General features: G+C 40.8%; 1 protein-coding gene across 2 annotated transcripts in view; it reads right to left on the bottom strand.

The window, feature by feature from the left end:
- adamtsl7 (ADAMTS-like 7) overlaps window positions 1–15259 on the bottom strand; it is a 454799-nt gene that overhangs the window by 18943 nt on the left and 420597 nt on the right. For both annotated transcript variants that reach the window (XM_072583993.1, XM_072583994.1), the window contains exons 13-17: window positions 13350–13554; window positions 10452–10625; window positions 9185–9358; window positions 5451–5630; window positions 4285–4429 (exon numbers count right to left, since the gene is read on the bottom strand). In XM_072583993.1, the coding sequence (XP_072440094.1) occupies window positions 4285–4429; window positions 5451–5630; window positions 9185–9358; window positions 10452–10625; window positions 13350–13554 (878 nt within the window). The remainder of the gene's footprint in view (window positions 1–4284; window positions 4430–5450; window positions 5631–9184; window positions 9359–10451; window positions 10626–13349; window positions 13555–15259) is intronic.

Raw genomic sequence — 15259 nt, 5'->3', positions numbered from 1 at the left:
AGTAAGATGGGTGCTACAACAGTTAAAAGACAATTTCCTGCTCATAAATGGCCACACTTGCATCTCATTTATATCAAAAGTCTCCTTGACATTCTGAGCCAATAAATTTGTTTACACATAAACCAGAGCTCATACATGGATAACAAGACATTACCATGCAGTACAATAATAACATTTTGAGTTCTTTTGCAAGGGATTAGAGTTTAAAAATAGGCAACTCTCGTTACAGCTGGACAGGGTGTTGGTAAGACTCTACCTAGAGTACTGTGCACAGTTTTGGTCTCCTTATTTAAAGAGAGTATACTTATATTGGAGGCAGTTCATAATAGGTTCACTGGGCTTATTCCTGAAATGAAGGGTTATCTTCTGAGGAAAGTTTGATCAGGTTGGGCCTGCATTTATTAGTTTAGAAAAATGAGAAGTGATCTAATTGAAACATATATGATTTGGAGGGACATTGGCAGGTTAGATGGTGAAAGGATGTTTTGCCTTGTAGGGAAGTCAGAGTCGTACATCACGGAAACGGATCCTTCGGTCCAACCAGTCCATGCCAAACATACTCCCAAACTAAACTAGTCCCACCTGCCTGCTCCTGGCCCATTTCACTTCAAATCTTTCCCATTCGTGTTCTTATCGAAGTGCCTTTTAAACTGTAACTGTATTCGCATTCACCACTTCCTCAGGAAGTTTATTGCACACGCGAACCACCCTCTGTGTAAAACATTTGCCCCTCATGTCTTTTTAAAATCTCTCTCCTCTCACCTTAAAAATAGCCCCTAGTCTTGAAATCCTCCATTACAGGGAAAAGACACCTATCATTAACCTTACCTGTACCTCTCACGACTTTATAAACCTCATAACTATAAGGTCACCTCTCAAACTCCTTCGCTTCAGTGATAAAAGTCCAAGCCTATCCAGTCTTTCTTTATAACTCAGACCTTCCATACCCAGCAACATCCTGGTAAATCTCTTCTGAGCATTCTCTAACTTAATAATATCCTTCCTATAAGTGGGCAACCAGAACTGGACACAGTCCTCCAGAAGAGACCTCACCAATGTCCTGTACAACCTCAACATGACTTCCCAATTCCTATACTCAAAGCACTGAACAATGAAGGCAAGTGTGCTTAAGCACCTTTTCAACGATCTTGTCTATATGTGATGCAAACTTCAAAGAATTGTGTACCTGAACCCCAGGTCCCTCTTTTCTACAACACTACCCAAAGCCCTAACATTATCCTTCCCCTGTTTTTGTCATACCAAACTGCAATACCTCACATTTATCCAAATTGAACTCTATCTGCCATTTCTCAGCCCATTGCCTCATTTGATCAAGATCCCTTTGTAATCAGTTTCACCACAAGATATCCTTCGCAATTCAGAAGGTCGGAAATCTTTGGATTTCTCTAGCCCAGATAGCATGGAGGTGATATCATTCAAATATTCAAGGCTGGATGAGTTGATTTTGTTTCGACAAAGGAGTCAAGGGTTATGAGGGAAGGCGGGGAAGTGGAGCTGAAGTCATGATCAGATCCACAGTTATTTTATTGCATGATGGAGCAGATCTGAGAGGCTTAATGGCTTCCTCCTGCTCTTAACACTTATATTCTTATCAATACTAGTGGGAAAGACCCAAGCGTGTAAGTGTGATTAAAACGTACATGCCTCAAACTGCATGGAGAGACTCTGAAATGATTCTAATACTTGGGAAAGGCCAAAAAGAGCAGGGAAAAAAATCCAGAGCTTAATGAGACTGGAATACGTGTAAAACTGCTAGAATGTTGACTTACAACTTACTTATTCCAGCACACTGGAATTTAGGACTGATGTTAAAACAGGATAAAGACCCTATAGATTTGAGATCTCCTTCAAACTCAAACTTCCAGTAGGTATTCCTCCCTCACACTTTACATGTGCAGAGTTTGGCTCGATTGGGGTTTTAAACAAAGTCTTTACAATGCTAGAGAGTGGATGTGTACAAAATGTGTGCCATAATGTGCTGACTGACTCATTGTGCAGCTTGTACTAGTGCACTATATTCTTTCTTGTCTACCACCCTCTGAGTTGGCCTTTTAAAACAGTAGGAGTGAAGGACTGCTGAGTGTTTTACCTAGGGATCTGCCTGTTATTGCATTAATCCATAGCAATGTGTGTTCCAGGCCCAGATTATCTCTCCTCAGTTGCTTGGAGTAGCATTTCCTATTCCAACTATATAATCCTACACGATCAGGGGACATTTCTTGTTACTTACTGAAGAATTAGGTACTGGTGAGAAATTGCCAACTTCAGAATTTGTTCCTATGCCAGTAAATGCTTATACCTACACACAGTGCAAATTCTGACAGTCACCACATCTTCAGAAGTATTCCAAATATATTCTCATATATTGGATTGTTGACCTCAACATATTGATATTTTCAGTGGTAGTGTTCCTCAGAGCTTGCCAACTGCATGCCTGAGATCTCTCCTGCAGAGACTATCGACACTGCTTGATACTCCATGGAAATCCTCAGACATTGCCTAAATTGGTGGTAGGAAGTACATGTCAAATGATCTGATTTAGCTGTCAACCTCCTCCAACAGACATTTCTTTCCAAACATAGCAGCATTAAGTAATTGACAAGGAGTTCTGTTAGTTAGGTGGCTAGCAACGTGGTCCAGGATAACACTAATAGCACAGGTTCAGTTCCTGTTCTGACTGAAGAGCATTGTCTCTTCGCCCCTACAATATTAGAATATGACTGCCAAGGAAGAGTTTCCAAATGAAGCATCAACAAACAAAGCCAAGAATCTGCCTTTGAACAGATGATTGGTGAAGTAGGTGGCAGTGAACTTTGGAGTTCAGCTCAGCACTTTTTCAAATTGCACACACTTCAAGTGTGTTAGGCTATACCGTAGATGTCATAGTTTTCACCTTGTCTGCTGGATTCCATTATGAAATGTGTTGACATTCCAAACCTGCAGTGTTATGGGGGAAAATGATGTGGGGAGTGGGACTAGCTAAGATTTTTTTTTGCATCAGAATTGGCTCCACATCTTTCCTGACCTCATAACTGACCAACAGGAAGGATGCAGAATGAAGTTGTGGGCTCTTGTGGTAAAAGTAGGGATAAAACGTGAACTCAAAAAATGCAGAATGAGTGCTCAAAAGCATAAGATCTTTAGAACAGTTGATAGAATCATCAATGGCCAACATTTTTAGACATTTTACAATCTGGAAAATGTCTAACATTTTTTTGTGTGAGTGACACCACCATTTTAGACAATACAGGTTGTTCTGTTAAAACGTGCAGTTTATAAATGCGAATTTGCTGTAAAGCCATTGATGAGTTGATGACACTATTTCTAAAGTGTGAACTTTTAGAATGCGTGTTGGGTGAAGCATGATTACAATGTCAACACTTTAATCCCTTTGCCTAAAGCGCAATTTATCTATAACATGGGGTTGCCCAAGAGTGTAACCATCACATTATTGAAGAACTGACTGTAGCTAAATGAATTCTCCAAGTTTTTGCTGCGAGGTGTTTGGTCATTTTAAACTGTTTCCTACAAAAGTCTCTAACAAACAAATATCCAGTGTTTAAACTAAATGCTAATTTGCACACAGAGTGATAGATATAGGAAGTGGAAAGTATCACACTGATGCTGTAAAATTTTTTTTTCTGAGACAAAGGCTGAATTTTGAGGTTGGAACATAGTACAGGGAGCTTTGCCATCCGTGTGAGATGACTATACCTGACCTTATTGGCATAACCCATGCAAACAATTGTTAACTTGCACTGCACACAACTCACAGAGAACTGGATTAAAATTGAGAATGATTATGCTGTAGCTCAGTGTCATAATGGTTGAGAGTTCAAATCCCACTCAAGCACAAATATTTAGACTTACATACTGTAACAGCATTAGACAGAGATACTGTCTTATGGGTGAGATGTTATGCTCAGGACTTGTCTGTACTCTCATGTGAACTTTGAAAATCCCTTAGTGCTATTTCAGAAAAGAAAAGGCACATTAATTCTAGCGGTCTAATTGATATTTATCCCTCAGTTATTATCACAAACAATGAACTATCTGATCATTATCACATAACAGTTTGAGAGAGCTTGCTGTGTGCAAATTAGCTGCTGGGCTTCAGGACCTACAGTTGAAAAGTATTTCAGTGGCGGTATAATTCTTCATGTTGTGAAAGGCACTATACGAATGCAAGTCTAACTTTCTTTGAAACATACAGGAGGACTAAGATTACAGTGCACACATGAAATCGGTGCCGTTAGACCATACCTATCTCGGGTATACACGGGTTGGTGTTGCAGACTTCTTTATCAACTGGCCTTAGGAAGGAATCACAACTGTTGCTTTGTGTCATGTCATCTGCAAGACACCTGACCTCTCGAACCCGATAGCCACTTTCGCAGGATTTCGAACACTGTAAAACACAACCTGGCTGGAATAAACTGCAAATGGACAACACGCAATTGCCAACATGGTTCATCATTTAATAAGGATATTTAGAAACTCCCCTTTGCACAACCTGGCAGCTTGATAAATTCAGTATTTCTTTTTCATATATTTCCCAATAAGCCCTGAGATTCTTTTTCATTCACACTTTGAAGGCATGTGATGACTTTTGAATCATGCACATTCTGCTTTATGAAATGGTTTGCTGAGAAGCATAATTATTGTCTGATTCCCTTCATCACCTATGCTCAGCAGCAGCAGTGTGTACCATCTACAAGATGCATTGCAGAAATTCACCAAAGACCTTTAGATAACATTTTCCAAACTTACAACTACTTCCATCCAGAAAGCCAAGGGCAGCAGATTCATGGGAAAGCCAGCATCTGCAAAATCCCCTCCAAGCCACTCACCATCCTGAATTGGAAATATATCACTGTTCCTTCACTGTCACTGGGCCAAACTCCTGGAATTCCCTCCCAACAGCATTGCGAGTCTACCTACATCACATTGGCTGCAGCGATTCAAGAAAGTAGATCATCTCCACCTTCTCAAGGGCAACTAGGGATTGGCAATAAATACGGGCCAACCATTGATGCCTATGGCCCACATCCCACAAGTGAATTAAAAAAGAAACTTGAGTTACTGACACCTATCGTTAAGGAGTTTGAGTTATAAAAAGTACATTCAGACTAGTTCCAACTGACTGTAGAAAAGGACTATTTCTGGCAATAGCTGTTTACCAGGATCTTAATGCATCTGGTACAGGATTTAGTTATAGTCCATTTCACTCTACACTGCTACATATTATAGTTGTGAATTACTGTCTTTTGCACTGATAGGATTCTTTACATATAGCACCAGCAACGACACTGTACACTGGCACAGATAGTGAATACCACTAGGTGAAGTCAGTGCACTTCCCCATTGATAATTCCTTTGTGGTGGAGTTACTCCATTCACACGGATGGTTCTTATCTTGGAATACTTACTGCACTCCACTCTGTTGAGTACCATTTGACATCACACTTCCTCAGATGACAGGTCTGCTCTGATGCTGGTCTCTCCAGATGGGAACATTCATGTGTTTCTGCCACTGTAAGTTTGTCGTCAGTTTTTTTCAGGCAGACCACACTCCGAATTTGGGTTCCATTGCCACACTCTGCTGAGCACTGAGAAAGGAACAGCAGCACGTTACTGAAGCCTATGGAACTGAGCCTATGGACTTAGATAAGGATTGGCCTTGATCTAACTCAATACAGAGTTCCTTTTTATAGAATTCCTACACTTTAGGGTATGACTCTTCTTCAGGATGAGATGTGGAGGTAGGTGGAGCTACAGATAAAGAGTGGGGAGAGTAGCAGAATGGTGAGGTAGTGATAGGTTAACATAGGTAGTGGGTACGACCTGATTGGTTGATGGGAGGAATGTATCCGCTTGGTAGGTAGAAGAAAGGGTAGGTAGGTGGAATGGAAGGGAGGAGGTGGGGCCGGAAAGGGAGCCAGGGGATGGGTGGGAAGGTTATTTGAAATTGGAGAAGTCAGTGATAAGTCCTCTGAGCGGTAGGCTACCCAGGCAGCAGGTAAGGTGTTTGGAACTCAATGTTAAGTCCTCTGGAGTGTGGTGCTGTATTCCAGTATCTGCAGTTTGTTTTTCTCTCAATCCTTGTCTTAAAATTGATGGCTCTGTAGGATAACAACCATCTGTTTCCTAATCAATGGACACAGTAATTTATGAATTTCTGACACAAAACTTCTCCTAATCTATGATATATTGACAATCTCATTTAGAAAGGCTACAGAATATTGGAAGGGTAGGTTTAAGAAGTATCAGGGTGATGGGTGAGATTGCAGCCAAGCTGCATGGTTGACAAAAAATTGAAGAGCATTCACTGTGCAATTTATGTTGGCTTTCCTAACCCTGAAACACTTGTTGCGACAAAATGTGACTACCCTCCCAACAAGTGGAAAATGAATAAAAGCCTTGGGTATCAATGTTGGGTCAACTTTGCTGAATGTTTGATGACAGCACAAAGTATAAGGTACAACGAGGAACAAAGAGCATCATTTGAAAGGTTTCAGGAGTAGAATACAGAAGTAGCTCCATGACTGAAAAATAATACCTAAATAGGAACATTAAAAGCCATTTGATATTTTACGGACTTTATGAATTGCTTGACAGATCTTTCAGGATGTCTAACATTGACATCATAAGTACCTGAAAGGAATATAAGTTAACATGAAAAAGGAACAGGACTCCAGAAAAAAAAGCTACACGAAGATGTAATTGCCGGGAGACTTAGCACAGCTTTTACTGAGGCCAGATTATCCTGTTAACATTCGCCAGCAAAACTATGCAAAGTTGTACTCTACATACTACTATTAAGCGCATGTTTAATTATGGTGAATAATAGTAACCATTTGCTTAATAAATTTGTGATCATCTGCTCTAATGCTGTGAACCTTATTATTTTGAGGAGAAAATTATAAGTGACATATGAATATGAGGTAACAACATAAGAAAATCCATCCTCTGATCAGAAGGCAAATAAACTATCAAATGACCCTTAGAAACCTTAGGTCTATGGAAGATGAAATACAGAGCTGTCTTATCATAAGCATAAGCCAATAATCTGAAACTTCTAGATTTCTCTAAAAAGCAAGGTACTTATGTTGCATCTCCCACCATTAACACTCTGAGGTTACCACTGGCCAGAACCCTAACTTGTTGAGATCCATAAACAGTGCCATTATAAGAGGCTGGGAGTTATGTGTGAGTAGCTCATCTCCTCACTCCACCATCTACAAGCCACAAGTCAGGAATGTGATGGAATACTCTCTACAATACAGTAAGTGTAGCTCCAACAACATGCAAATAGCTGGATACCATTCAGGATAAAGTAGCTTGCTTGATTTCCATCATTTTAAACATTCACTTCCTCCACCTGGAGCACACAAAGCTAGACAAGGTGGATGTTCCAGGGTTATGTTCCTTGGCTGGTTGGTAGATGATGGTGTGAGAGGATCTAAGGAGACAATTTGAAAATAAAGGGACAGACCATTTGGGTCTGAGATGAGAAGGAATTTCTTCACTCAGCCAGAAATGAATCGTTGGAATTCTTTGCTCCAGAGGCTATGGAAGCTCAATCACGGAGTAATGTTCAAGACATAGATTAATAGATTTCTTGATACTAATGTCATCAAGGGTTATGGGGGTATCTTGGGAAAATGCAATTGAAATAGACAATCATCTATGACCTAGGATGGTAGAATAGACTCGAGAGATTGAATGGCCTTTTTTCTACATTTTCATTTTCTAACAGAGATCGATATTAAAGACATCACAGGATATAGGGATACTGTGGGACAATGGCGCTGAGGGAGAAGAGTAGTTATGGTCTGCTGCATGGCAGTGCAGGCTTGATGGGCTGAATGGCCCACACCTCCTCCTGTTTTCGATGTTCCTGTGAGCCATCTTTGTGTCAACAATCAATAGCTCCCTCTTCAGACTGCTCCTACTGCTTTCATAAACCTATTACCAATTAAGTGCCCCATTTGAAAGGGATACAACTGATATTCTGTAATAAAAATGAACAAACAACAAGCTAAGACTTTATAATGAAAATTAAAATGTCATTCCCATCTGTGGAAAGAAATCAATTTTATCATCAACTTGTTCAGATATATTATGACACATATGCACAGTAGGTGAACCAAGACCTTTTAGGCCAGAGATGGCACTACTGGTGCAAAGCAAGATCCCTACATAGGGAAGGCTACATCTCTGGTTAGCCTTGAACTGCCAATAGCCAAACTCACTAACCAATTACACCAAAGAGGCTGAAACATACTTGTAATCAATCTGATCAGGAGTTGTTAGAAGGGCACTTATGGTGCAGTGGTAATGTCAATATTTCTGGTCTAGAAGACTTGGGCTCAGGCCCTGTCTGCTCCACAGAAATGTAATAGCATCTCTGAACAGGTTGGTATAGAAAAATGGCACAACTCTGGGGCACATAAGACTTGAACCCAGACTTTCTGGCTCAGACATAGGGATACCTACAGAACTCTTTTGCACAACATTTGAGCACAAGTGAACCCCCAATTAACAGCCAGCAGCTGAATAAAATTCACACCCAATTGAAATATAATTAACTTAGATAATGACTAATAAGAAATTGGCTCTGAAACAGCTGAAAGATATTTCAAAGTGGTAACCGTCTTCACATTGATGATACTCAAATGTATCCTCCCAAGTGGGTCAAGTCACACTTCAGAAACTGACAGCCATGGAGACTTGTCATAACATATCCAATCATGTTCATATAGAAAAAAAGACAATACCTAATGGTAATAGATAAAGCAGCATTGTTGAAGCAGAGGTTACATATAAGCCCAAAGCAATGCTTTTGAAATGAAACAGCAAATTGCCATTTGGCAGAATGAACGTAAGAATGTAGAAAATTATTACCACACACTCTTTTCCAGTGCCGGAACCATAGAAATTTTATGGCACAGAAAGAGTCCACTTGGCTCACAGTATCTGTGCCCATGAAAAATGAACTTCCCACACTCCAGCATTGGGTCAATAGCCCTACAGGTTATGGCGCTCCAGTTGCATAGACCTGACACCTTTTAAATAAAGTAAAATGTCTACCTCTACTACCCTTTCAGGCAATGAGCTCCACCTGTCCATTCAGCTGCTGTAAGATGTTAATGAAACATACCTGGCTCCATGGTCCTGTGAACCACCTGACATCCTCATTGCAAGGACCAACATTGCAAGATCGGACATCCTCAGGCTTCTCAACCCCACAGCCTTCTAATGGTAGGCTGCTGATGTGATTCATCAGACATACAACTGATCTTGTCTGGATGCCTGGTCCACACTCTGCAGAACACTGCAGTAAAACACAAACCAAACATATGGTGACTAAATAATCATAACAAACCATGCTACAGAAACTAACATATGAAATATCGTGATACTGGTCATTCCTCTATCTGAAACCTCTCAGATATAAATCTCCCTCCCAGAGTCACCCAAATCCCTTCTCCAGAAATTAACTCTCCCCAGAATTCAAGTCCTATTCAACATAAAATTTTCAAGAAATAAAACATCCCAATATTAAAGTCTTCCATGAGCTAAAGATTACAGTAGATAACATTTTCACTGGACAGCTGAATTAACCTAATGGAAGAAGCTTGCTGTACAATCTTATTAATCTCTTATATCAGATCTGCAGAACATATAAATTTAGGTCTGACAATGGATTGCAAGGATGATAGCTTGAGGTTAGTTTAAAATTGGGCCTCATACATTATTTGCGTAATGCTGGTGAATTATAGATGCCAATCAGGTGTGTTGCTGGGCTGGCTCTTTCCAATAGTGACTGGCTGATTTGGTCTGGAGCTAAATCTTGGTTGGGGAATATTGATCAGGAATGTGTGAAGCCCAGTCAGCACTAGTCTGTGGAATGGGTGTGGAATAAGCATAAGCATGTTTGTTCCTCTTAGCCCCAAATCAAACTCAGTGATAAATCACAGAAATTACCTCTTTGTCAGCAGACTGCATAAATCTCTTTGAGGACCAGTGGGGAAATTGCTGTGGATCTGGAACAGGCTTGGAATGTATTCCCTGAGCTCAGTTTGATGGGACTTTGTGTAGCACATTTCTGACTCAGGAGAAATAATTATGATTTTGGTCGACTGGTGCAAATTCATCATCATTCAAGGTTTTGAAATCCAAAATTTGTGATCCTTCTTTTGAGTGTAAAAACCTGATGGTGAATATTATTTTCTGGTCTCTATTTCTAAGATGTTCCCTTACTATTAGATCATGTTCTCTGGTTCAATACTTATAACTAAACTGAAGGATGGAACTCCTCCTCTGTGCTGTTAACTGCTCTTGAATAAATTCAGCTTGTACGGGATAGGAAATGACGCGATTGTATTGGTGTGGGGAGATTTGACAAGAGAATAATAGTTCTTTACCCTCACACTCCAGTCTGTGTGGAACCAGCTCTTTGCACATGGTCCCATGTCACAATTTTCTGTATCAGCTGGTTTCAGCTGCATGTTGCACTCTTCATCATCCACAATATCACCAAGATTGTCAATGCATTTTACATCGCGAATCCTTTGTCCCACACCACAAGGTACTGAGCACTGCCAAAAGGGTGAAGAATAGAGGTAACAAAACAATTATTATGGAGCTCTTCTAAGCCAAACAGCAGCATCCAATAGAGATATTTGAACACTTAGGCTGTTCTGCTCATTCATATCCTTAATGTGTGCCATTCCATTGAATAAATACTTTAACTTCTTTTTAGCATTGCTAATAAAAAAAAATGTTGTGGAAGCTTTTTGTCACGTTCATCAGGACAGACATAAGAATACCAGAAAAATGGATTGGTTGATGTGTTGCGACTGGGAATGTGCCAGGAAACAGTTGTCCCTTAAATGTTTGTCTAACTGAAAAAGGCACTATACTTGGACAAGATTCCTGCAGAGGACCATGTCTTGCATATGAATATACATAGCTTCTAGTAGAATGAAGTGAGCCACATTGTAAGTCTAACTGATAACCTTAAATTGGATATTTTGTGTAATTCATAATGCACTCAGATTTGTCCAACAATTTCTGCCCAATTGCAGAATCACATCTAATAATATTGGACACTATGTTCTGGAAGCTCAGATTGCTGTATTCTCCATCACAATTCCTTGACAAATTAGTGACCACTTCCCCATCAATCAGTACCCTTTTCTCAAGCAGTCTAAATTTTTGTTTCCCTTGAAATTTGGCATTTGTGCAGCTGTGCAGATGAGTACAAAATGAAGAACTTCAACAGCATGTCTCTTTTTCAGCAAGCTCAATATTTTGGATTTCTCTCCTAACTATTTGCTGCACTTTTGGGAGATTACTTGTCAGAATCACTATTCCAGTGATGAAAGGGCACTCATAGTTCTGAATTGAAATTTGACAGGCAGCTGTCAAACATTTATCCTGCTGTAGCTGACCGAATTGAGCCCTCAAAGAAAGCCCAGTCAGACCAGTGTCAAGGTTAATTACAGGTTGAGGGTATGGGAGCACATATGGCTGGTGGGGCTTCTAGGAGATAGAGTCATAGAGATGTACAGCATGGAAACAAACACTTTGGTCTGACTTGTCCATGCCGATCAGATACCCTAACCTAATCTAGTCACATTTGCCAGCACTTGCGCATATCCCTCTAAACCCTTCCTAATCATATACCCATCCAGATGCCTTTTAAATGTTGTAATTGTTCCTGCCTCCTCCACTTCTTCTAGCAGCTCATTCCATACACACACCACCCTTTGCATGAAAATGTCCCTTAGGTTCCTTTTAAATCTTCTGCCTCTCACCCTAATCCTACACTCTCCAGTTTTGGATACCCCCCCTCCCCCAGGGAAAAGTCCTTGCCTATTTACCCTATCCATGTCCCTCATGATTTTATAAACCTCGATAAGGTCACCCCTCAGCCTCTGACACTCCAGGGAAAACAGCCCCAGCCTATTCAGCCTCTCCCTCTAGCTCAAATACTCCAACTCCCAGCAACATTCTTGGAAATCTTTTCTGAACCCTTTCAACTTTCACAACATCCTTCCTATTGGAGGGAGACCAGAATTGCACAATATTTCAAAACTGGCCTAACCAATGTCCTGTACAGCTGCAACATGACCTCCCAACTCCTATACTCAATGCTCTGACCAATAAAGGAAAGCATACCAAACACCTTCTTCACTATCTTATCACCTGCGATTCCACTTTCAAGGAGCTATGTACCTGTACTCCAAGGTCTCTTTGTCCAGCAACTGATTCTTTTGAGTTCACGAGTAATGTTTTATTGTTTTTTTCTCCAAGTAATTTTGTAACTGGATATGACTTTTTCAATCCTGTTCTGCTGACAAGTAACAGCCAATATTGTCACCAGGACCTATCTAAATCAGTTCCTTGATTACTTCTCAACTTGGGTTCCCTGGGATGAAGGGGTTGACTTATCAAGAATGGTACATTAGGCCTTTATTCAACAGAGTTTGGCAGGGATGATCATATTGACACATACAGGATTCTGAAGGGGTTTAATGTGGTAGATGTTAAGAGGATGTTTCCACCAGTGGGGGAGTGGCACAGTCTCAAACTACAGCATATAGTTACAGAATAAGAAGACAATCATTTAAAACTGAGAAGCAAGGTAATTTCTTCTTCAACATTGTCTGCAGGTTTTCTGTAGCTCTTCCACTGAAATTATCATCGATGAAGGGGAAAAACCAATGGGAATCTAGCCCCTGGGAGTGTAGAACTCCCTTTTGTCAGAGGGTAGTGAATATTTGGAATTGTAAGTTGTGGAGGCTGGATTACTTAAAGTATTTAAAGAGGAGGTAGATGAACTTCTTAAAATATTGAGGAGTAGAGGGCTATGAGGAGGTGGTAGGAAAGAGGAGTTGATGTTTGGGGCAGATTATAATGGTGGTGCAGGCCTGAATGACCTACTCTTGCTTCTTATTTCTTATGTTCCTTCGGTCGCTTTTTTTTAGATTACTTACAGTGTGAAAACAGGCTTTTCCAGACCCATTCCCCTGCATTTACCCCTTCACCTAACACTACGGGTAATTTAGCATGGCCAATCCACACTAACCTGCACCTCTTTGGACTGTGGGAGGAAACTGGAGCACCCGGAGGAAACCCACGCAGACACAGGGAGAATGTGCAAACTCCCCATAGTCAGTTGCCCAAGGCAGGAAATGAACCCAGGTCTCTGGCGCTGTGAGGCAGCAATCAGACTGATACAGAGTCTGATGCTCAAGCTGGTGTGGCTACTACTCATTCTAGATGATGCAGCTATGCTGCCCCTGGGTTAGGTATACCTCACTCCATTCTGTCCTAATATGCCATTCGCTGCAGATTTTCAGTTGGCAGGTTGCGGTTGTTTCGGGTTTCTCCAGGTGCTGACATCGCTCAGGTTGAACAGTGGTGGTCCGGTTGGCATAAACTTGTCTGCAAAGCACTTGCCGATGTTGTATTCCGGGACCACACGTCTTACTGCATTCTGACCATTCTCCCAGGTCCCAGCTTTGACAAAAGCAATAACGTGCGATATGTTAATGACCCCTCACAATTGGAAACAATGTGAAGAAATATACTTCTTGCAATTTTATGATCATCAAAGTGAAGTTAACGAAAAGGGGAAAGAAACTATCTTAGCGCGAATGAACATCACTATCTGAACAAACGTTCGTAATAACCCAGCGCACATTTTCCAGTGATGTTAGATTAGATTCGATTCCCTACAGTGTAGAAACAGGCTCTTTGGCCCAATCAGTCCACAGCGACCCTCCGAAGAGTAACCCACCCAGACCCATTTCCCTCTGACTAATGCATCTAGCACTACAGGCAATTTAGCATGGCCAATTCACCTGACCTGCACATCTTTGGACTGTGGGAGGAAGCCAGAGCACCCAGAGGAAACCCACACAGACACGGGGAGAATGTGCAAACTCCACACAGACAGTTTGCCCGAGACTGGAATTGAACCTGGGACCCTGGTGCTGTGAGGCAGCAGTGCTAACCACTGAACCACCGTGCTGCCCATGTACAATCCTCATGTAAACATCTGGAGAGAAGGAACATGAAAAGAAAGACAGGATAGACAGTCTCACATTGAAATAGTAGCTTTTATGACCTCAACATATCCTCCAGCATTTACAACCAATTGAAGATGCTGATTAAATCATTCAAAAACAGTGAATGTGGAGTTACAACATCAGAGAAAAGGCATTTGAAACTGAATGTCCTTGATTCAAAAAGCTATCCCTCTGAAAGAACCCATTTAGTTCAAGAACATTGCTGTTATTTTCCAAGCTCACTGGGAATGAGGGATTTCCACAGGGCTTCTCCTACTCAGCCATTATTTATGCCAGTTTTCATGCTTTTCAGCAGCTCTCCGACTGAAATTACTGTAGATGATGGGGAAAAGCCAGTGGGAATCCACCCCCAGGGTGTGCAGAACATTCACACAACCTGCAATTTTCAAAGTGGAGGAAGGAGCCTTCTCTCTCTCCTGGTGCTTTTTCAGTGAGACCTGCTGAGTGATACAAACAATGCACAGAGATGGAAACTACAAGGCAGCTCATTTAAAACTTTTTTATGAACAAAAAAAAAGTGTTAATTGGATTTTGGATAAATCGGAGATTTTGTTCCTGATTTTCATTAAAAAAAATACATAAAAATTGCAGGAGGAAATGTGCCTCCAAACTATATTCATTTCAGATTATGGCCAGTGTGGGAAATGGAAACTTTACAATCAGCAAATCAGTGGCTAGGGATAAAGTATTTTACTGGGGTCACATGATACGCAGCTTTAATTCTGTCCCTCGCCTGTGACCTTGTTGGAAGTGCCAATATGTATACACATACCATGTACACACATACAATGTGCTCTAACAATTCTCACCTTGAAGATAAAACATCCTCATTAAAACATCAGAACACACAGACTGCAGAATTTTAGCTCAGCACCACTTTTGCACAGGCAATAAGGGATGAGCGTTAAATGCTGGCCTAGCTAGCAATGCCCACTTCTTATGAGTGAATACCAAAGACATTTCATGCTCATTGACATTTGCTCGTGCCAATATACAGCAGTGTTTGTAACATACTGAACCAGAAAACACAGCTTCTGGAGGCGTTTCTTTTATTAAATGTGCTCAATCTCCAGTGGTTACTTGTTATTACAGCACAATTTCATAGCTTCTTAGGCTTTGATTAAGTTTCTGTT

The sequence above is a fragment of the Chiloscyllium punctatum genome, chromosome 14, assembly GCF_047496795.1.
Source record: "Chiloscyllium punctatum isolate Juve2018m chromosome 14, sChiPun1.3, whole genome shotgun sequence".
In the NCBI taxonomy this organism is placed as follows: Eukaryota; Metazoa; Chordata; class Chondrichthyes; order Orectolobiformes; family Hemiscylliidae; genus Chiloscyllium; species Chiloscyllium punctatum.
The sequence above is the reverse complement of the archived record's forward strand: the minus strand, read 5'-3'. Positions and strand labels throughout refer to the sequence as shown.